The sequence below is a fragment of the Oppia nitens genome, unplaced genomic scaffold (genome assembly GCF_028296485.1).
Source record: "Oppia nitens isolate AA-2021 unplaced genomic scaffold, nextdenovo-longstitch-racon4-pilon3 scaffold17_pilon_pilon_pilon, whole genome shotgun sequence".
Classification (NCBI taxonomy): Eukaryota; Metazoa; Arthropoda; class Arachnida; order Sarcoptiformes; family Oppiidae; genus Oppia; species Oppia nitens.
This window is the reverse complement of record NW_026533196.1, coordinates 1232713-1259628: the sequence shown is the minus strand read 5'-3', so window position 1 is coordinate 1259628 and position 26916 is coordinate 1232713. Positions and strand designations below refer to the sequence as shown.

At 21.3% G+C, this 26916-nt stretch overlaps 1 protein-coding gene across 1 annotated transcript; it reads right to left on the bottom strand.

Moving 5' to 3' along the window:
* Nucleotides 1-247: 247 nt before the first annotated feature.
* On the bottom strand, nucleotides 248-25621 carry LOC128965527 (probable G-protein coupled receptor 158). Its single transcript, XM_054312234.1, has 10 exons — nucleotides 25591-25621; nucleotides 24366-25173; nucleotides 7617-7725; nucleotides 7369-7495; nucleotides 7016-7257; nucleotides 1892-1960; nucleotides 1427-1820; nucleotides 1075-1328; nucleotides 794-970; nucleotides 248-584 (listed from the first exon to the last, which is right to left on the bottom strand). The coding sequence occupies exons 1-10, from the start codon at nucleotides 25619-25621 to the stop codon at nucleotides 279-281; spliced, it is 2517 nt and encodes an 838-aa protein (XP_054168209.1). The 3' UTR covers nucleotides 248-278.
* Between the last annotated feature and the right edge of the window lie 1295 nt (nucleotides 25622-26916).

The window sequence follows — 26916 nt, the reverse complement described above, 5'->3', positions numbered from 1 at the left end:
TATTTATCTCATTACTTTTAATACTTACTAAATAATTAAATATTGTTACTAATATTATTATTATTATTATTACGTTTTTTTTTGTTTCAGTAACAAAAATGTAAATAAATAAATAAATAAATTAATAATATAATTTCAGTAAATATAATAAATAATAGAATATATAATAATACTGTACATAATAAACAATATATTATTTAACAATATATGAGTAGTCTTAAAAATTATTTAAATGTTAGTAAATTGTGTGTTTAATCACTAATTTAATAAATTAGTTTTTAATGATTTCTATTAATATGAGATAATTTGGTAATATTAGAGCTCTCGGGGTCAATACGGACAGTGGATGGACCGTCCGGTTGACAGCTACCGGTGCCCTCCAGACTAGCGGTTGACTCTTCTGGAGTTCTTGAGATTTCAGTCATTTCCTGTTCGTGTTGTTTGTGTTTGTGATGAAAAGGCTGTAATGAAAAGCGTCGGTGAGTTTTTCTGCCGCCCCTTCGCTTACTGATGTGGGGGTTGTCTTTACGCATCGTCTTATTCCTGAGCACCTGGAGCTGAGTATACACTCGACGCAATTCAGACTAAGTTTGATAAAATAAAAAAAAATAAAAAAAACGATTTAAGTATTATATATAACGTTGAATGATTTAATTAATTAAATAAATATCTGTGTTTACATTTTGTCATATTTATAGATCGGAAGATAAAATTTCTTATTAAAGCTGACAAAACCGCTAATACTATATATATATATATATACTGTATATAATAAATTCATTGATTTACTTACTCTGATATCCTCGGGATCCATGTCTGCCAGATTAATGTCTCCAATATCTATCTCACCATTAGATAGTATGGCTGAATGTAATTTCATGGCTTCGGGTACCGGATCGTGTGCTTCAGCTGCTGATAAATGGCGCGATCGGTGACGGTCTGCTCTACGCGTGCGGCTGTGAAACCAAAACTATAAACACAATAATAATAATAATAATAATGATTGACATCAATATCAATATAAAAAAAGATTTTTATATATATTTTAATAAATTGATTGATCGGTTGACTTACTTTTGGTAAAAATATCATTATTAACATTGGAGTTACTGTCAGTTGACAGCGTATCATATAAAGCAAGAATATGTGGTCGGGATGGAGATCCCGATAAAACCATAGCAAATGTTTTACTGTATATGTAGTGAACGATACTATAGTTTCCAAATAAATAGACAGAGCGAGAGTCCACTTCTCTTTATAGATCTCTTTTCTAGCGTTTCGTATACAATAAGTGATGTAAACTCCGGTCAATAAAAATATGAGTTCCCCTAACAAACAAACAATCAAATTCAAAATTTTAATTTTTAAAATATCAATAGATATCAAATAACAATTAAATTTAAAAACACTTCAACTGATTGTTTACCCATTTCTGTGACGTAATCCCATGAAAGTTGTCGACAAACGATATATCGGAGACCATCGCTGGTTGTCTTTTCTTCTAATATATTCCTTCCCTTTACATTCAAATTGATTGCTCCGTCAAACCAATTGATTTGACTGATGTCGTCAATGCCGTCCAATACGAGTGCAGTCCAGGCGGACATATAGCCGGTGACAACCAAAACAATTCCTCCTAAATATTTTAATAAGTCTTTGTCGCGGACACACACTCTGTGAGCTTTTCGGGTCTGAAATTCGGCATAAATTCGGTAAACTTTGATGACTATAGCGCCGTAACAAAAAGCAAATCCCACTTCTCTAAACCAGGGCTCCAGAAAACAAGTCAATGGAGTCGATTCATAGTAACGTATTATCACCTGATTGTCAAACAGTGTCAAAACAATTAGCGAGTGATAAATAGCCGCAAATGAATTCCCATTTGACATACCGTTATATATAACATAAAAGCGCCGAAAAGTATCATTTCTAAGACAACCCAACGAGAAGTAGCTATTGTCTGAAAATAAACATTTATTCAAACAAAATAATACATTAAAATTTAAAAAATACTTATAAAACTAAAAAATAATATTAAATAAAAGCAGTTATTTTTTAGTTAACAAGATTTTAATTTAAATTAAATTAAAATTTATATAAATGATAATTTTGCATTTTTTTGAATATATAAAATTATATTACATATATATATTATATTTTATTGTATAAAATAATGCAATATATTATATTTCAAAGAATTTAAATCTAAGTCAAATTTAACTGTCAAAACAAATAATTGTATATTTAATAAAATTAATGTTTGAAATTAGAGATAAAACATATAGTCTTTTGAAATTAGATTAAAGTGTTAAATATTAGAGTAATATATAGTATTATACGGTAGTATATATTGTACAGTACTTGTAAATATTAAAATAAATAAATAAAATTAATCTTTTTTACAAATAATACAAATAAAATGAATAATTTTTATAACAAAATTTTTTTATGTATAGTTTTAAAATAAAAAATTTTATATTGACTTTAACTTAACTAAATAAAAGATTTAAAAAAAAAATAAAGTTCAGTACAGATCAATGGACACCAATAATCAACATTTTGAATAGTTTTTACTGTCTATACGTTCATAATCTACTATTTGTTAAATAATGCTATACTATGACAATACTTGAATCATACAATATATTGATGTCTTATTGATTTTTATGGGTCTAATATGATAAAAGGGTTTTAACTTTTGAATTCCTATTTAAGTTGTTAGGCATTAATGCTATGTAAAACATTTTATACATAAAATCAAAATAGTTTTACTGTAATATAAAAATAGATAAATTTGAATATATAACAAATAATAATATAAGTATAAGAATAAAAATAAAGATTTATCAAATATCGTATAACGTTGAAACTGAAAAAAAAAATTAAATTTAAGTATCAGTAGTAGTAGTAGTTGTTGTTGTTGTATCGTAAATTTGTTTGATATAAAACTATTACATAAAACTTATTCATAAACTATATTCAGTACTGTATAATACAGTGTTTGATAATGTATACAGTATTTGATGAACTATAGACTATAGACTATAATATAGTATAGTAGTAGTAATAGTGTATGAATTAAGTTTGTGGACTGAAAACGTGTGCAGATTATTAACACTGGTTTTGAGTGATTCATAAATAATTGTATTATGTAAATATATATATATATATACTGTATATAATTTAGATCTATATATCAGGGTTAAGCAAGGTATTGGATTTTATGTGATCTAAGGGTCAAATGACAAAAATCTCGAAAAATCTCGGGGTATAGTATGGGTATAGAATTTTACTTTTAAACGACAATTTTTAAAAAAAAAATTCAATATCAAGAGAAAATTCCAGAATATTCACATATAAATTCCCAAAAATTCTCATGTAAATTCCCAGAAAAATAGGTGAAAAATAACCCAATTCTGTATTTAAAATTTAAAAATGATTAATAAAAACATTAATATATACACTGAGTTATTTTTAACATTTTTAAATAGTATTCTACTTATAACATAATTAATTTTTTTTATAATAGTTAATGTTCAAGTTTATAAGTGCATATTTTTATTTTAAAAATGTTAATTTTATATAAATATTGACTGAATACAAATTATGTAACTTAACTTTAGGTAAAGTTTCAATTTAAGTAATTATAAAATTGAAAATATTTTCTAATTTTTAACTAAAATTTTAAAAATTATTAATAAAAACTTTCATATACAGTATATGTTGTTTTACTAGCTTTATTTATCTGAAAATTCTATATAAATTGTAATATGATTACTGTCTTCAACAAATAATTTATTTTTTTGTTGAATATTTTAATTAAAAGTATGTTATATTTAGATTCATTTTAATGCAATTTTAACTATTTTACTTAACCAATAATTACATTCATATGTTATAAAAACTTAATATGAGTTAATAAAGTATCAATTAAAATTATAATTTTTATAAACTTGAAAAAGATATTTTAGGAGGGTCATTTCTCCTCGTTTTTATCGACAAGTTTTCAAATTGGTCAAAAAGGATGTAACATAAGGAGGTAACATAAAAAATCTCTATCTTAGGGGTATTTTGGCCTTATCTCCTTGCTTAACCCTGATATATATATATTAATCTAATTTTGTTTTACAAAAGACAGCAAATTTTAATTTAGCTAACAATTTATTTGTGAAAAACTAGATTTTTCCTTTAATCCAAACATTGGGTTATTTTCAGTGAAAGTATCCATTATATGGTAACAGCACAGGGAGTATGTGTTTTTTATTTTGATTGATTCGGAAATACAATTTTCTTTATGTTTCCCGCTTTGAATTTAGTTAATTATTATTGAATGAAAAATATATATTCAAATACAGACTTTTATTTCGATTAAATGACAAAAAATAAATAAATTGTGAGAAATATATAATAGTTTGAAATTATAGAATAATTGAATGTTTTCGTAGAAAAATATTAACATTTTCTATTTAATGTAAATATAATTTATAAAATAATTTTTTAAAAACTCTCTTTTAAATTATGTTCATTTTATTGTAAAAATGCTTTAATATTTAATTTATAGTAATATTTAAATACATTTGAAAAATAATAAACTCTCTTTCTTTCTTTCTTAAACGATCGATAATATTGATTCAAATTATCGTCTAAATTATAATTTTAAATAATAAATAGTCTCTTTTTAAAAATAGATATTTTGATAGAAGTTAAATTATTTTCAATTTATATATTATTTATTTAAGTTAAACAATAATTAATAGTTATTATAAAAATTTGTTAAAATATGTAAGGTTAAGTACACGGCTTAAACTAGTAGTTATTATAAAAATTAATTTTAAATACTAAAATAGACTATATTAAGCAAATATAAAACAATTTAATTAAAAAACATTCAAAAATTAATTAAGTATTTTATTACATGAATAAATACGTAAAATGGTTTTAAACATTATAAACTAATAAATAATATTAAATTAATTTTATGTAAAAAATATTTCATGATAGTGAATTGAATGCATACATAAACATGAATTATAATTATTTTTAACAAATAATATAAATTTTATTTTATATTTATTTATTTTACTATTTATTTACTCAGTTAATTGTTTTATCAAAAAAATTATATAATAAAATTAATATACAGTATTTATCAAAAGTTTGCGTAATATTAAAGTATGTTTAAAAACATTATTATTATTAATTATTACATAATTTGAACATATTATTTTAGATATTTAATTATTACTGATGCTCAAAATGTTAATCACAATAATTTATTTTCAAATTAAATATAACTTTTGTTATTAAATCTTAATTAAAAGTTATTAAAAGTTATCAGATTTAAAAAATATAAATTATAATATTTAAGAAATTCATATATTATAATATAAACAATTAATTTTAATTATATACTAAAAAGATAAAAAAGATAATTTAAAGTTTGTTTTGATTTGATGTGAAATGTAGTATATTGTTACTTCCGATAATATATACTTTTTAAGATTTTTATGTTTTATTACATTTAAAAAATATATTATATTTTTATATTAATTTACAAAACTGATGTTAACAAATGTTGAAAATAGATTCTTGTGTATATATTTAAGCAGTTTATTAATATATAAATAAAACTAATGATAATAATGTTATATTTGTAGAATAGTTATTCTGGTAATAATGAGCTATTTATGGCAAACAAAAGCAACTTTTTTGTGCCATTTCTGCAAATTCACATATAATCTGATTTCGATATAACGTTAAATCAAATCCACGAACTAATACTTAGTTTATTAAATTTATTCGTTTAGATAAACATTGATTAGAAGATGACTTCGTATATATATATATTACAATAGTTATAAAATAAAATCTTGTGTGATAAACAAATTTTTAATAAAATTTTCCTATTTTCCTATGAAAATTTCTTGAAAGTTTTGATTATACATTAATTATTATAATATGGTTTCCCATATAATGTATTTATAAATTATGATGCTGTATTTTTTCAACATATGATATTATTTACACAACACTATACTACAGTTTGCTAAGATATACACTAAAATACTAATGGGTTTTCAAAACATATTAGAGCAGTAATTATATAGTATTAATAAAATGTTTGTCTTAAAATTCAATATATCTTTTAGGTAATGAATTAGAACACAAAAATAGAAATTCAAAACAAACTTTCAAAATAATGTGACAAAATTTAGTGATTTTGTTAGCATTTAATACTAATTCTATGCCTAATAATACAGTATTATTTAATTATTATAAATATCATTATTAAATAAATTGCTTTTATTATTAATGTATTATTGCAAAACAAGTATAAAAACAAAATTGTCATTGATCATAACTATTTTGGACAATTTTTTTAAACTTTCTGGAAATTTCCTATTTTATAAACTTTCTTTTTTTGTCCATTTCTTTCTATACTTGTATATAATAGCGGTCACTAACGAGTCTAATACCAATACTTATAGATTGGACTACTATTTATGTTATGTCATTGATTTGTCGTTAAAATATTTATGTCATTTCAATCAATGTTTTTGTTCATTAAAAAGAAGATACTATTGAAACAAAACTAAAGACAAATACTATACTTATGTTATATACTTATTGTAAATAATTTTATAAAATAATAACTATAAATGAAAATAACAACAAAATGATTGAAATAGACATGTAATGAATTACTAAAATAATTTTCTTTTAATAGATAATATACTTAAATAATGAAAATATAAAACAAGTATTAAGCATTTTATTGCAAAATATTTATCATTGATTTATAATAATGTAATCAATGTTTCGCTATTTTTATGATAATAAAATGTAATTTTCAAACATAAATCCAAAAAAGATTTTAAATAATAATAATTCTTATAAATCTTAACTGAAATTTAAACCTTTATTGCCCTCAAAATGTAATAAATCGTTTAGAAAAATAAAGTAATAAAATGCATTTGTGTGTAGAGTTTGTTATATAATAGTTATTAAGGCATACCTTATAACGCCTTAGTTTGCAAATAGCGATACCAATCATGAATGTAATGGTCGCACAAAAACTCTGTATTCCCAGAGTTATGGTTCGTATGAATAGATTGAAGTGAACGAAACAGGGACTGTCGTTAATACAGTCCTCACATCCAGATTCACAGGGAATACATATAAAATTATGCGGATCGAGACCATTGGTGTCCTGAGAACCCGTCAATGTGTTGACAAACGCCTCCTCTAATGTTATGCCTGTAATGACATCAAAAAAAAAGCAAATTGTTAAAACGTTTTGTTATTTTTTATATAATAAATTGTAATTAAAATTAATGATCAATTTAATATCACTCTAATATGATTTACCTCTAAAATAATTTGTGCCAGGTGAGTTATCCAAATTACTAATATTTCTATTGGGCATATAGTAGCCATCCTTGCACTGACATATATAGGCACCCCTATGAAAACCAATGCCTTTTATTGGGTGACACTAATGAACGTCCGAAATACCAAAAAGCCGATACAAATAAAGTTAACGATTATATCATATATTATTTGCTTATATTGATTATCAGTTCGTTGGTATTGTTTTGATTCATAGATATGAATACCTGTGTTGTATGGATGTGACACTTATGCGTATCGGAGAAAAACGAGTCATCGCCAGCACATTGATTAATGTCTGTCTTTAGTAGGTCTATACTGACCACAACTACTCCTCTAAAGAGATAAAAAAAGAAGATATTTTTAACCAAATAAATAATAATGAAATCATTTATATTGTCAACCAATTTATTTTTAAATCAATAAACTATTATTAAACAAATTAAGCTACACTTAGACATTTGTTTGTCAATTATGTGATTTTTTAGAATTTATAATATAATACATAAATATTAAAATTAACTTTATCATTATAATTATCATTATCATTAAATATCATTATTATATTATTATTATTAAGAAGTAATGCATGGAATTTGTTGTATATAATAAATAATTTTAAAAATTTAGTACATTTTTGTTCAAAAATCCATAATAAATAATTATTTAAAAAAAACTTAAAGATAAATTCATATATTTTTTTCCAGTTGTAGTTAACTTTCATTGGAAGTAAAAATAAATCAAAATTTTTCAATCTTAAGTACAAAACATTTTTTAATATTTATCTAAGTCTAATATATGTTCTTTATATATATATATATATATATATATATTGCATATATACAGTATATACTCATAAAATACTTATATTTATATATTGAGTTCTAGTAGTTAATGATTGACACAAAAGTCGTGATAGAAAGATATGCTCTAAAATTTAGAATTTAAATTCTATACTATTTTACTGAATATATAATATATTTCTCTAATATATGTGTTTTGGCAGAGAAATTATTTTGTGACCACTTTTTATTTTTCAATAAAATAAATGTTATAATATATTATAGTTTGTTAACTTAAATTTTATCTATAGTAATATTTAATGATTTTTACATTTTATTAATTTATTAAAATTTATAAATATTGTTTAGACATTAACTCATTATAATATAATATGGTTTTTAGGATTTTGTTGACAAACACTTTCATAAATCTAGGAAATGATGGATCAAATAAATTGGATAATTTTGTTTAGTGTTAAAAATGATATTTTTAGACATCTTTTTGAACGATGCCTGACTCGTAATATTAACAAAATTGCTTAAATTCATTAAAAATATTAATGATTATCAAAACACATCATTTCGTAACATTTACGGTATTTTGTATAAGAATTTTGCTGTTAAGTCGTTAATGTTTTATTGATTTTGTGAAAGACGTATAATTAATTAAAAAAATATATTATAAAGTATCACATTTATTAGGTTTTCCGAAATATAGTGATATAAATAAATATATATATATATATAAATAATTTTATTTTTACCACAAAATCAGATATGGAGTAATATTAAGAACGTTAAAAATATTAAGGCTATAACCGGGTAAACCATTTATATAAATTTATTTTGTATTGTTATTTTGTTGTAATATACTGTACTGTATTTTATATAATTATATTAATATGTGAGTTGATATTAATGTAGTATTATATCTACAGTACTCTATACTTTTTATTATAAACAGTCTTTTCGTATACAATATATATTATATACTGTATGTATCCATATATCCATATATCCATATATATATAAAGTACTTAATATAATATATAAAAGAAATTGTTGTCTGAGTCAGACATACAATAAAATTTTGACAGACTTTCAGTGCTATACTCTCTGCTTATATAAAGTATTTTCAACCTCTTATATGACATAATGTTTTTGAGATGAAGTTTCAAAATTTATGAATTGCTTCTCTATTTCTTTAATATATTTATTTCATGAGTCACTTCTCTATCATTTTTTCTGATACACTATTTTCTTGACATTCTTTAGATATATAAATATATATTTATTTCACTCTTTTTTAATAAAGTATATCAAGTATAGTATACGTATTGTACATATTGTATATATTATGTCAATGTATTAAATATCGATTATTGTTGTCAATATTTTGAACAAACAGTTCAATAAAAGACTAACATTTATGGGAAGTTTATTCAAATATATAATATGCTTAATATACAGTGCATATTATACATTATAAGTTGATAAATTGTTTTTAATCTTATAGATTTACAAATATTATACATACAATAAATTTCAAATAAATTTTTGAATAAATCACTCATTTTAGTGACCAAGTTTTGATTGATTTTATAATATATATATACAGTATATATATATATATAATGTATAACAGTGATTACATTGTTTATATACAATTATGTAGTTTTTAAATATAAATATATATTTTTTTTGTTTAAATAATATAGTCTAAATAGTTTTTTTCGTTTAGGCGTGGTTCACATATTACGTTCGCACTTTTTAAGAAATCTAGATCCCCTCCCTCCCCTATGTTCGCAATTGTTCGCATGTAGTCATTTAAAAAAAATTACGTTCGCTTATCCCTAACCGCTACAAGAACCCCATCACAAGAAATAAGATATTATCTAAATGCAAACGTTCTTAAAGTCTCTACCCCTCCCCTCCCCCTCGTTCGCAAAAGTTCGCTTTGGCTAACCCCCCCTCCCCTCAAGTGCGAACGTAATATGTGAACAACGCCTTATTATAATTTATAAATACATGTTGAATTGTATTTATGTTAAATGCAATTTTTAATGTTATTATAATAAATGACATTTGATGACAAAAAACATCAAATATATCAATCATTAAGTTGTTTTTCACTTAGTTATTACATTTTATATTATTTATACCAATATATTGTTATATTTACTAAAAATTGATTTTTAAATATAAATAAATATATAATACTGTTTATAAATAACATTCATAAAAATGTTTATATTAATGATAATAAATTATTTTTATATTAGTATATAAAATATATTTATGTCAATAGAGTCTAAAGATACATAAAGGTATTAATTTTATAGCAGTTTTAACACACTTACAGTATATATAAATTTTTGTATATTACTTATTTGGTGTTTCTATAAGACTGTAAATTTTATTGACAACTTTAACTTTACGACCAAAAAAAATAAAATTAGGTTTTAATCTAAAGAAATAATTTAAAAGATTTTAATTAAATAGTGTTTTTAGAGTAAAATTTCCACATTAAGTAAAAATGTCTCATTCAGTGTTTGATATATAAGCTGTAATTAGAGTGATGTTTGGTTTCACATATACTATAAATGTGTGTAATGTTTAGATTTATATTTAATTACCAAAAAAAGTTATTGTTTATGTAATGAGATGATGGTATACTATGTAGTATGTGTTACTAAGCTCGCCAAATGTCTAAGTTTCCCCTCCAATACATTTTATTAATTACATGTTATATTATAACCAGGGTTTGAAATAATAAGTGTCTGTCCTGTAAATGCAAACTCTGATTATAACACAAAAAAGTCATCTATAAAAGTGTTAAATACATGTTATCTTTATATTATGTATAATAAAGTATAATAATTCAATACATTTTAATAGTATCTATGTTTTTATATCGAATTTAATAATATATTAGATTTGATTTTAATGAGACTGAAATTAGACATATAATAAAACAATCAAAATTAATGTTAGTGTTTAATAAAATTTTATGCAATGTGAATGTTATTATTGTTTTTGTTACATTTGAATATATATATATATATATATATATAATTATATTTATGAAATACAAGTAATGATTATATTATATACAATAAATATAAATATAATTTTTAAATATTAGACAATAAATTGTAGGAAAAATTAAATGGTTTTTGCATATTTTGCATATAAAAACCAGTTAAGAATGCTAGAAAGCATTTTCAGAAAAAAAACTTGAATATCATTGAATACCATTAGTTAAAATGGCTCGCTATAACAAAATAAAGTCAACTATTGTCATGTGGGGTATCAAATGACTCAGTCTAACAAAATATACTTAACTATAGTTATGTAGGGTATCAAATGACTCAGTATGATAAAATATACTTAACTCTAGTCATATGGGTTATCAAATGCATTAGTGACAAAATAAACTCAACTATATCCATGTGAAGTATCAAATAATTCAGTATCCAAAATAAACAACTATAGGCATGTGAGATATCAAATGATTCAGTTTGCCAAAATAAACAACTCTAGTCATTTGGGGTATCAAATGATTGAGTATGACAAAATAAATTCAATTATAGTAATGTAGGGTATCAAATGACTCGGTATAACAAAATAAACTCAACTATAGTCATATGTGGAATCAAATGACAGTATGACAAAATATACTCAACTATAGTCATGTGTGGTATCAAATGATTTATATAACAAAATAAACAAATTAATTTTGATCTATTATAAAGCTCTATACAATTCTAAACGTTAAAATTTTCACCTAAATTTTTTACTTTGGCGGCCATTTTCTCTACATTCCTGAAGAGAAATCAAAATTTTAATGCATATTTCTTTTGCTTATTTTTGATGCTTTATTCAAATCTATACTTTAAAAAAATTTTCTTAAATTTTTTTTTAATTTGGCCGCCATTTTCTCTATGTTCCTGAAGAGATATCAAAATTTTAATGCAACTTTTCAATACATTATTAGTAGTCCTCTAACCGAATCTGAAGTCAGAATTTCAAAATTCGCAAAATGAAATGCTACAGACAGACAGACAGACAGACAGACTCAAAAAGCCATTATAGATTTCAGTAAACAAAACTTTTCAAGTTTTTTTTGAACATAAAAATTTTAGATATATTCAACTATTATTAGTTTACATTTTAATTTTAAATGAACAACGAATTGAGTTATTGATAGTATAAATACTTCAAATCTTTGTTTTTATAAAAACAATAAACTTTAGATTATTTGTTATTACAGCAAAATGCAAAATCCCGCAAACAATTTGCAATTTATATGCAATAAAATCAATGAAATAATAATAATAAGTTGAAAATAAAAATCCAAAAATATGCTAAAAAATTTGACTAAAAAGTTGATTCACATGCAAACACATGAAAACAAATAAGTTTTCAGCGATTTTTGATTTTCAAACAAATCAATATTGAATACATTCAATATGTATATGTAGTGAATGTCTATTTATTTAAAAAGTGAATGTATTTTTTGTAATTTAGTCAAAATTCAACAAAATATATAACAAAAATTGTGATCTTAATATATATCTAACTATATTTGATTTGAAAATATAGTATAGTTTAAGGTTTATGACATTTTGGTGCAAAAATCAATACATAAAATAAAGTTACGACTTTATTACAACAAATTTCAATACTCGTTATTGTTTATAGACATTATATAAATTATTTAAAGTGTATGAAAAAATGAGCTAAAATTATTTTATTTTAATAAATATAATCAATAACAAATCAATTATCAACTAAATATATTAACTAAACTTTATATTATAATAAACAAATAACTCTAAAATACAGATTCAAAGTTATATATGTTTATATTATTGATTATACTAAATGTTATATAATATAAATTAATAAAATAAATAATAATAAAAAATAATAAAAAATAAATGTATTAATAATATAAAATATATTAAAACAAATATTATGCAAATAATAATTTTATCATGTTTATACAGATTATTTACTATAATTACTATATATTTTAATATAAATTATTCAAACATCATAGTAGTACTGTATCTAAGTATAAATACAATTTAATATTTGCTTATTTTTATATTATAGTTTGATATTTTTCTAATACTCTAATGTTTTTAAGTCAAATTAATGGCATAATTTTAGGTGACAAATGATAAATAATTCAGTAATCGATGGCATGTTTTGTGGCTTAGTTTACACCAATAAACAATTGCTTTATTGGCATACAATTGGCAAACAGTAAAAGGCAAATACAGTACATTACATCATATGATTGCAAAGTTAAACAACGGTAACACAAAGTAATAGTTATACTCTCGTGAGTCCATAAAACAGTAAAATACTGTACTCTGTTACTGGAAAATCTATACAATAATTGACGGCATATACATATTACTATATATATACATATTATATATACTACTGGAATCAAAACCACCCGGTGCTCGATTCACAATCAATTGAATGTCAAGTAAATGCTTTAATTGAATGATTTAATTGAAATGTACAATTGAAAACTTGAAACCTCCCATCAATACTATTTGGTTATATGTTATGTGATATAAAAAATATAATATTTTTCTATTTTCTAATATTCATCTATTAATACAATATTCTGCATATTATTGTATATATATTACTCGATTTAAATCTATTCATACGTTACTAATTGTAACCATTAGTACATTTACCTGAATGTAATTAGTATGATATGAACAAAAAACAGAAAATTTGTTTTACATATAAAAAATACATTATCTAAAACACTGAAACATTTATATTATTATATTGTTCATAATGTAATAAAATGGTGTAAATATTATCGCATGACTTAATATTATGCTAATGATATTAATATCAATAGTTAATTATTTTGAAACTGGCATTAACCACATTTTTTGTATATTAAATTCAATAAATAAACTATTGATATACAATAAGATTTTACAGTAAATGTTATAAATGTCATAGATAAAATCATTTAATAGTTTATTTACAAATTTGTAGCAATAACTAATTTCAAATGTATTAAAAACAAACAAACAAATATAAAAATAAAATATTAATTACAAAACAAATAACTTTTTAAAATTCCTTATTTTATTTGAACACAATATTGTATATATTGTGTAAAAAAGTTAGGATATATTTGTTAGATAATAACATTTGGCAAAAATACATTAATTGTTCAATTATTTTGACTATATTTCTTAATAAAAACTACTATTTAGTTACTTTTATTAGATTTGCTTATATATATACAGTATATACTGTATATAACCATAATATGATTCATATTTCACAAATGCTTAATGAAGTGCAATACATGCTTAATGTATTATATTAAATATATATAAAAATTATATATTAAGTAATACAAGAGTGCAAATAGTATGCCATAAACGATATGAATAACAACTTATTATATGAAATAACATTATTTATAGACTATAATTGCATTATACGACTTCTCGATTTTTTTTGAGTAAAGTATATACAAAAAATATAGTGTAAGTAATCAAATATTGTGTTTGCAAAACATTAGCCAACAATATTAGATCAATATCTTAAAAGATCCGGTTTTATAAATCAGACATTTTTCTCGTTAAACATTATAAAAACTAATAAAGATCTTTACATCTATAAACAATACACAGCAATAAAAATAATGATATTTTTTGGGATTACAGTTTTTTGATACTATTTTGTAGTCTTTAAACAAAGTAAAAGTAATTTTTCCTCTATATCTACCCGAAAGCCATTTTTGATGATATTTATTTATATTGTAAGTTATAGTTATAGAAATTTAAAGAGATTGTTAAGTATTTGAAATTTGTATGAATGGAGAAACAAAACATTGGGAACAGTAGTAGTAGTAGTAGTGGTAGTAATAGTGAACTGTCTTTTGAGTCCACAATTTATTCTCATATGAAATAAGGACTTGAATTTCAAATCAGAATCGACTCATCAATTCTTGTGGTTTTGTTGTCTCTCTTAAAAACATCTCTTTTTAATGTCTTTTACTTATTCTCCATATTTTTCATATAAATCTTAGTTTTTCGATATGTAATGGGAGATGAAAAACACAGTGGGTTTACATTTTATTTAAATATAAAGTCGTGTATATCTTATAATTTATTATTTTATAATTCATAATTTAGAAAATAAAATTTCAATTGTTTTTCTTAACTCATCGCTTGTTTTAAATCTTAGCACTTGAATGTTAAATATACCCATTAATCAATACAGTATAATACTTAATATTCATAATCTAAATTTATATAATTTTATATACCTGTATATACTATATATGTATCATAACAACAAAGAGAGTTTTGTTGTAAATTATAAATAATAATTTAATATATTATTTACATATAATTATTTTAACATTTTAATTATATTATATAAAAAATGTTTTAAATGTAATTAATTTTACGATTATTTATGTCCATTTAGTTAAATGTTATAGTATAGTATGTTTAATTAATAGTAGAAAGTAATAAATTAAATAATTGTGAATAAATATTTTGAAGGAAACGTTATATTTGCTTGTTTTTAGTGATAACAAAAAGCTGTTTCCTTAAGAATTATCGATATATCTAATGTTTATCTAAAGAATAGCAAATAATTGTATGTCTTTTTCCTATGAAACAGCAAATAGTATTAATAATCTATATATTAGTTATTTGACAATCAAACATACTTTTTTTGCTAATGTTATGAATGTAATTCAATCAATTGAATTAATAGTTAATTTATATTAATAAAATCAATGTTTTTGATTAATATGTAAAAACATCAATTCATATACTAAACTACAATTCAGTATTTTTTGTTTAGTTAATGTATGGTTTTATGTCAATAATTCTTAATAATATAAATTGGGTCAAATTGTTTGTATTGAATGTACAATACATAAGTCCAAAGATTTTTAGTTATACTTTTTTTCTCTCTCTCTCTCCACTCTTGTATTGATCGCATAAGTAGTGAAACACACAAATGGGTCGATATATTTGTTATATAAAGGGCTAACATCCGGAGGGGAGGGAAACATTTGTATGATTGACTGCCTATAAAATTGACAAATTTGTTCACATTTGACACACACCTACACTCAAGTTAATACTGTATATATACTATAAATATAAGCAAATTTTCTCTACAATTTTAAACTTCATTGGTATTAAATAAAATTATTTATTCTAATTGTAGTTTAATATTTCAAATTAAAAAAAGATATATTTTTATTAATGGGTTAAAATAAAATAATTTTTTTAACATTTTTATTTTTGTTATTTTAAGATTAAGATTATAGAAAATCTCAGTAAAAATTTAAGATAAAACCCTTAATGTTTCGACTACTAAACTTGTTTATTGTTTGTATTAATAACTAAAATTAATATTATTTGTAATATGTTTTAATGTTCTGATATATTATCTATTTTTTGTCGTTTTGATTGATTTGATTTTATTAATTGAAACATATTTGAAATACTCGATTATGATATCCTAAATAGCGTTAGCTATAAATTACAACTACTTTTACATCAATTTTATTTTCAATTGTGTATTCAATTGTATTAGTTTGAAATCATATAAAAATAGAGATCATTATTATAAATCACATTTTATTGGAATTTTTTCTTCAATTAATCAAAAAAATGTTATATAAATTAGATTACATATTATTTTATGAGATTTTTAAAAAATAAAATATTTATGCTTTATCAAACTTTTAGTATGTATATTACTTATTAATATTACTTTAATAGATATTTTACATGAAAAATTCAATGTTGCTTTTATCATAAAAACATAAATTTAATTATAAATTGTAATACAAAAATCTATTTTATTTAAAATACTGTATTATTACTGTATTATATTTTATTAAAATAAATTGATTACTTACAGTTTATTAAATGTTTTAAAATTTAATAAAATTATTTTACTGTATATACAATTAGTTTTTAAAATGTAAATTTTTAAAGTTTAGCGCTTTTATATAATAGTAATATACTCATAATAATCCTGGAATTATAGGTACAAAGAGTATATGGATTACATAACTAATATTGTATATATTATAATATATAATAAATATTTTAGTATATTTTTATATCAAACAATAAGACTACAGCTTTTATTGTGTTAACATTCAGTATAGAGAGTAAAAAGCTTATTATATAAAATAGATATTACCTTTTAGTAGTGTTGGCAAAAAAGAGAAATTTATAAAATAATAGAGAAATTTCTATCTATGGGATCCCCATGTTAATTTTGTTTTTCTCGATATATGTTATTATGTAACAATACATTGTTTTTACAAGTAATAATTAAATATTAGTAGTAATATCTTTAATTATTAATTAAAGTAACAATTAATTTATTTAATTATCTTAAATTCTTATATATATATAATAAAATTGTTATTGTTTTTTTTTAAACTGATTATTATTAAATAATTATTATTATTTTACATATATGTATCCCATTTTGTATAGTATAATGTTATATGAATAGTAGTAGTGTCTCATTATTTATATATTATTACAATAGCTATAGATATGGTGATGCCATAGTATAACAATAAAGTTAAATTTCTATAGAAATTTATTCCTGAGAAATTTTCTAGAAACTTTCTCACGGAAATTTTTGTTAGAAATATTCTATTTGCCCATCTCTACCTTTTTAGTAAATTTAATGTTCAGACTCTTCCCTATATTATTATTATTATTATGATTGTTGTTGTTGTTTATTTAATATCTGAATTTTCTCAATCATTCCCTGTTTAATACAATAAGTATTGTATATGATTTGAAATAGTAAAACATTAAATATTGCTCAAAATGACATTTTTATTTTCAATTATTTTATTACAACTTTTATTTATAAAAAAAATTGTTATACAAAAATCTATATAACCATTGGTTTATTATTAAGTTCGAAATTTCGACAAAACTTAAAAATTCATTACAAAAACATTTTATAAGTTATAGTAAAAAACTGGTAAATTAGTAATTTAGTAAATTAGTAGTAACACTTAGTAATTTTTATCCCATTTTTGTTTTTCCAATTTATTAAAACATATGTTAAATTAATCTGCGCTTAACTGTATAGATGTTACAAATTGCAGGAATCACTGTTTAACAGTAACCCTGAGTGAAAAGTCTAATACAAAATACTAAATATATTAAACTTTTAGTAAAAATACTTTAGCAATGTTTTAGTACTGTACGGTACTTTAGTAATGTACAGTACTTACAAATAATATTAATATCAAATATTTTATTCAAATAAATGTTAGAATAAATAAAACAAATCACAAATTCTCTCAACAATTGCATAATAAATATATTTTCTCTATATTTTTGAATTTATTATATTTATAGATGAAATCCAAAAAAGTTCATTTAGTTTGATGCAAAAAATTATTTCACATAAATCAAAGCTAAAAATCGCATTTTTATAAAAAAAATATTAAATCATTTAGTTTTATTTAGTCTAGTTTTTGTTATTATTTGTTTAACATTCGACAAAAAAATTGTCAAAAATTAAAGTTTTAATACAATAAAATTGTAAATTATATATATATATACTATACATGTACTTACAGTATACTTATATATTAAAAATTAATTTGTTTTTATAACAATTTTAATTAAATATAATCTTATTAATAAATATTTGTTTATTAATTTTCTTGTTTTTTAGTAAAAATTTAGTTAATAATCTATTTAATATAAAACGGTATCAAATTATAACAATTATGATTTTTTGAAAATAATTCTATAAAATATTATTTGTATATTTTTTTGGTCTTTATATCTAAATATGATTTTTTAAACTTTTGATAAATAGACTTAATAAATATTTATTAAAACCTATATTATATTAATAAAATTACACAATAATCAAAAATAATTTTAACACCAATTAATATTTATAATTTAAGATAAAATATAATTTAATTAAATATATTAAAAATGTTAGATAAATTTTGTAAGACAAATTATATAACTTAATAATAATATTTTTTATTCTTTATATAAAAATATTTTTACTTAATAAATATCTATTAATATTTATTTAACTCTAAACTTGTAATAAAATTGTAATAAAAGATTTTAAATTTTACTAATTTAGAGATATCATTTTATTTAGTTATTAAGTTTAGAGTTAATTAAATATTAATAGATATTTATTAAGTAAAAATATTTTTATATAAATAATTAAAAATATTATTATTAAATGTTGAAAATATTTTTAAGTTTCAAAAATTATAATTATTATAAAAACTTTATTATAATTTTTAGCAACTTAAAAATATTTTCACCATTTAATAAATAAATGTTTAATATGTTTGTGTGTGTTATTCCCGGGACTTTGTTGTCACTAATAATCCAAGCAATTACTACATGACTACAGATAACAATATGATAGAGAAAGTTATAAATACATTAAATTCTGAAAATACTAATTTATATATTATTATATACTGTATATCATATGTACGATATAATACTTTAGTAACTTTAATGCAAACTCAAAAATGTTTATGTAAATATTTGTTTTTATTTCCAATAAATTGTATAAAAATTTTGTTAACTATTTAACTAAAATTAAAACAATTATTTTTAAAAGTGTTTAAATATTAATAGTTGAGTACAAGTTTTTTCAATACTATACTGTATAGTATTGTATTGTATTATGAATCATAATTAATGATTATATTAATATACCGGTACTTACTGTACAATAATGCCGTACGTATAGTTGATCTCATATATAAATTATAAATCACTATAAGATTCAATAAATTTAGCAGAGATTATATTCAAAGTTTAGAAGTATTAAATAGAAAACTAACTTCTGTTTTAATATATTTATTTAATGGAATTTAATTAAATAAATAACATTAAAAAATTATTTATAAAGTTGTAATTATAACATACTCTATAAATGGCAATAAATATGGAAAAATTGTAAACTTATTATACATTGAACAATATTTTGAATATTGCGTGAAATGACTTTAAATATACTCAAAAATTTGAATATAATATAAATCTTTTATAAATATATCAATATATAAGTGCACGTTGTATTAAATTGTTTAAAATATATTACCATAAAAACAAATAAAAATTTTGACAAAATTAAACATTAATTAAATTTTTATTATAAAACAATAATATTAATAAATTAATTATTAACACAAATTCTAAATTAAAATATAAGCACAAAATTTTTAGAAATTTAATAAATTCATATTTAATGACATTTTTTAATGAATTCATAAAATTAAAAAAAAATTTTACTGTATATATTTTTGATTTGCTTTTATTATCATAATTATTATTAAATAATATGCATTATTGTACTTTATATACTTTAGTATATTAATGCTTTAAAAATTGTTTTTTAGTTAAAATATTTAATTAATATAACGTAACTGAAAATAACTAAAAATAATATTTTTGTTATATACTATAAACAGTATGAAATGTATGTACAATTAAATATATATTATAGTTACTTAGAATTTATATATATATATATATAATTTACATTATATTATAGTGTTTGAATTGCATTATACTAATAAATTTATATGAATTATAAAAGATTGAATAATAATACTATAATGATAACAGATTGACAATAGTTGTCCAAATTAGTAATGGTTGAACACATAAGTCTATCACAAAAAAATAATTATATCCTTAATTCCTATTATATCCTTAATTCCTATTATAACTTTAATTTAATTAATTATTTTTAATGACATTAATTCATTATATATTTATAAAGATTTGTAATGAATTTTATGTAAAAGACTAATGTATTATATGAGTCATGAGATTTCAATTGTATAGAAAAAAATCATTACTTGAAAAGACCGGGAAATTTATTATCAATTTTTATAAATAATAAAAAAAGTGGAATCAAAATGATTTTCTTTAAATTTCATTCAATTTAGTCTATTGTACTGTAGTTTTAAAATAATAAATATAACGTTTATTAGATATAAAATTTATTTGCTGTAAAAATTAATTTATAATCTATATATCATTTTTTTCAATAGAAGTTTTTAAAAATAAATATATTATATTGATCTTATGTTTTGTGTTCAAAATTACATTTTAATCAATAACTGTAAATAAATTGTAAATTTAATTTATTGTTAATTTTTGTAATCAATTTCTTTTAAGATTTATATAAATAAATAAATTTTCAAAACTTAAATTTAATGATATATAAGTTATTTTTAGTTTACTGTATTTATAACACATGGTTTGAAAGTAACATTGAATATAAGGTTTGACGATAAATAAAATCAAAGATCAACTTTTCAATGGTTTCATAAACACTAAAATATTGCTATACTGTAAAGTATTTTGAATAATTAAAAAAAGAGTTTACTTTATATTATAGTTTATATACTTTATAAACTATTTATCTATAATTTTGATATTATAGAGTATGAATTAAATAAAAAAAGTGTAGATATGATCACAAAAATCAATAAATTAAAGCATTATAGCATTACTGAGCACTCATTCACTGTCTGAATGTTACACTAAAAATGCTTTGTCTGTAATCCACATAACAGTGCTCTCAACTCAACTCAATGCCATTCACTTCACTCATGTCTTCAAAAATACTTTTATTTAAGATTTTCCTCTCAAACTCTTATGAATATTGAATATGTTTTAAAAGTATAAATTCACTTTTAAATGTATTTTTTGTTATTTGTCTGCTTTTAAAAAGATAATATAAAAATTCAAATACATATTGATTTAATGGATCACTATTTGATATAATTTTGATTTTGTTAGTCAAATATGTCGTACAAATTTATGTGTATGTGTATGTGTATGTGTATGTGTATGTGTATGTGTATGTGTATGTGTATGTGTATGTGTATGTGTATGTGTATGTGTATGTGTATGTGTATGTGTATGTGTATGTGTATGTGTATGTGTATGTGTATGTGTATGTGTATGTGTATGTGTATGTGTATGTGTATGTGTATGTGTATGTGTATGTGTATGTGTATGTGTATGTGTATGTGTATGTGTATGTGTATGTGTATGTGTATGTGTATGTGTATGTGTATGTGTATGTGTATGTGTATGTGTATGTGTGAATTTGCATAATATCATATCAAGATTGTGGATGTCAAACTTTTTTTATTGATAGTCTAGTTTGCTTTTATTTAAATTATATAAAACACACACTTTTTTGTAATAAATTTCAAAATTAATAGCAATAACACATCGATAAGCCATTATTAAAATGAATAAAATTTTTAGGTTAAAGTTTTTTTTAAATAAAAAGAAAAGAATGAAATAAAGATTAATATTATGAATATTCTTGAAGTTTCTAAAACTGTATTTAAAAATAAATTCTTTTTGTAGTGAAATAAAAATTTCATTCTTTATATAAAAATGCCGACATTTGATAAATTTTTTGTGAATATTATAGGAAAAAACATTCTTTGATAAATACCTTATTTACCTTATAGTACCCCAAACTCTAATATATAGTTTGAACCTAAATGTCGGCACACTTTATATAAATTGCAATATATATAATGCTAAACAATAATTTTCATTTAACTCTACAACAACTTAATGGAAATTTATTTCCATTCAATTATAAAAAACAAGTATTGTTTAACTACAGCTTTTAACTCTTAATTATCTATTATAACTAAAAATAAACTATTTTTATAATTTTTATTTTTAATAAAAACTTCATTTCAGTTTGAATTTTTAGAAGAAAAAAATGATGCAAACATCAAATAAGTTTGCAAAATATAAGAAAATACTATAAACAACATTAAAAAGATTACATTATATAATATAATCTATAAAAATAAAAAATTCAAACATTGTATAATATTTATGACAAAAGAAATGTTCATAAAATTATTAAAAATTTATAAACTTTCTCTAAAAGCATTAATACTGTTAGTCTCCATATTTGCAACATTTTTGAGATCCATTTGCTTTCAGCTAACAAACTATATTTATAATAAAATTTTTTTAAAATGTTTTATAAAGTATATTATTATAAGCAATATATGATATACAAATTATGGAATATAATCACTAAAATTATAAAATTCATGTTTTATATACCGGTATAAAGTTATATATAAATTAAACAAATTATAAAATACACTATACGTCTATACATTGTATAATATAATATATAATTTATTTGATATCAAATATCATAGTCTAGTCTAGTCGTACAATTAGCTGATGATCAATATATTAACAAAAATATGAAAGCAAATAGATATACATCAGAGACAATGGTCACAAAAGACTGATTATTATTGTGTTGTTGTTATTATAAACACTAAATAGATGTCAAATAACAATGTTATACAATAGTTAAAAGCGTTTTAATTGAATCACACCATAAATTAATTAATTAGTAATTGCAAACTAATACCAAAATTGAATACTAATACTATTTATGTCTTAACTCAAATCAAAAATAATTAATTTTTTTTCTCTATATATACGTTAACTGTTTAGAAGAGATCTCGAGTTAAGAGTTAATTTTTTTAGACATACAGTACTTGTGTTAATAACATGTCATTACAATCACATATTGTAAATATACTTGACTTGAATTTGATTTATTTGAATCAGACTTAATCACAACATTTATAAAATTCAATTAATTTAATTTAATTAATTAATTTTTTTTAATAAACAATTCATATACATTATGTTAATAATATTAAAATATATAAGTAATATTAATTTGTAATTACAAAAATATTTGCTATTTATTTGATTTGAAGTATTTCAGTGAACACATTAATAATATTTGAATAAATTAAAAATATTTGATACGATTAGAAAAATAAATTTTATTTCTTTTTTTGTAAAATCAATAAAAAACTTATGCAAATATAATACGATTTAATAAATGATTGCTGTTTGATGTGATTTATTTTTTAGAGAAACACGACATTAATATACTGAACTAAATTTATAATAAATAAGTCTAATATATATTATATAATGGTTTAGTATCATAAAAAATAAGAGTATGTTTGCAAAGTCGTGATAATATTATCGTTCAAAATATAAGCTGACAATTGAATTGAATTGTATTAACACTTACTTGAGATCACGTTTTGTTGTGTCGGTTAGCGACGAGCCGAAGAAAGGCACGATATGTGTGATGAGCCACGTGTTGGTCACCCGGCAGTCATAGTAAAGTGTGGTCCAAATACCGGACTCTGATTTCATGAGTAATCCATTGTTGGGATTGTTATGCCATTCGTGTAAATGCTGGCCGTAATGATTGGTAGCGAAGGCCCAAAACCAGTCGCCGCTCAGCGAATAGTTATCTGTTCTGAATGTTTGCATATTATAATGATTGGCCACCGATGACCAACTTCTAGTTAGATCACTCAATACTATTTGCTTGTTTGTCACATTACGGTAGGCATAGGGAGCAAAATGCCAGTCATTGTTATTGGCAAAAGAATTGGCACTGAAGGCAATGCCCGACCCAAACATATAGGGGTCGGTCTGAACATTGGCCCGAACTATGGACTCGAAGAACTCTTTGTGTAGAACTAGTGGTGGAAGCGATTCGTTGACTGTAAACAAGTTGGTCAACAAGTTTGCTGTTTTCAATGCCGACTCCGATTGATGAGAAAACTTTTGATACGATGAAGACTTGACTGAAAAATTCAATGATAGTAATGACTGTCTGACACAAGTGTTGGCATTAATATTAGATATATTATGTGTCAGTTCAATGAAATGCAAAATAGCACTCGCATTGTGATACTTCTGCAACAAATCCAAAACAATCCAATCCTTTTGACTACCGATTACTCCCCACTCGACTCCTCTCTCATATGTCGATGAACTCAACGAACGGTGCGTTAAATTGATTATTGTTATCAACAATATTAGATTTTGTCTATTTTTCATAATTATTTAACGATTTTTAAATTTTTATTTACAATATTTAGATATTTAAAGATATATATATATATATATATATTTATTAATTAAATTGTCACTTAAAATTTAATGATTATTTTTTTCTCAAAATATATTAAATACATTGTTTATTAATAATAATTAATGATATGACATATTATGAAATCAAAACATTATTTTTTTAAATTGCTATTAATTTTTACAACTTGTTATATTAATAATAATAATAATAATTACATTAATATAAAAGCATTAAAATCTATATTATATAATATTCATACTGTTTATATTTATTGTATATGTATATCCACTTATATAAATAGCTTTAAATAATTAGCACTTTACACAAAAACACTTTGGCATAAATATCTCATAATTTATTGAAAAACATATCAAGTGGTGAATCGGTGTAACAATCATTTTCAGACCATTTGATTACAAAAACTAAAAGTTTAGTATTTGTTGTCAACTCATAGACACTACGATCCGCTGGTAGTATACTTTCATTTGGTGTCAATATTTCTCAGGAATTGCCAAACATTTGAGTTTTCAATCTTTATATATATAAATATATATATATATATATATATATATATATATATGTGAGACATGACTTAGAAAATGGATGTATTTTAAGCCAATGAGATGTAGTCTATCGTAGCCTTAAATTCTGATGGATTCTCGTTATTTGGTTGCCTTCGCCACAGAGTAGTCGCTAACTAACGGCTCAATCGATTGCTACCATCACTGCCTCAAACATAACAGACCTCTGGTGATGACAAAACCGTAACGATTACTGATTTACTCCCCTTTTCTTTATTATTTTATGCCTACAAAGTGCTTATATATTTTCCACTTTATTTATATAAGCCATTGAATGCACATTTTAGATTCACTTTTATTTTTCATTTATTAATATTAATATTATTTTGCTTAATATTTAAAATATGACAAATATATGCACTAAATATAAACTTTATTGTCATAATGTAATAATAAGATTTATTTTTTAATATTAGATTTACTAATTTATTTCAAAAAATATTTATTTCAAAGTAATATAATTTATTTTGTTGTTTCACATATACTTACAATTTGTATAACTCAAGTCTCATGAGATTGAAATTTACATTATTTATTATAATTATTAATTATAAATATGTTTTACTAATAATTATGATTTAATTACAAACAAGTTTTGAAATTTTTCAACAATATTATTTTAAAAATTTTATTATACTTTATTATTATTGAAACATTAAATATTACTAAAAATTTACGTATTTAAAATATTTAATGTATCTGTATATCAAATAGCTTATTTTCTAAAATATGATTAAATTATATTATAAATATGATATTCAATAAAACATTAGACAAAAATTGTAAGTTTATTTTTTTTGTTTTATTAAATCTTTACAAATGATTTATGATTTCGTCACACTAAAGATATTTTAGACGTCTATATATATATATATATATATATTAGATATTTGATTAAATTAGTTTTGTATTTTATATTTTAACAAATAGTTTATGTATTTGTTTGATCTTATATTTGATTTTATACTTAGATATTAAGAGTTAGAAATACATTAAGAATATTATTATGAATAAGCAAATTATTTTATTTGCATTGATATACAAACATATGAATACTATTGGAATGGACTAAATAGTATAACTAATATTATATATATTGATATTTGGATACC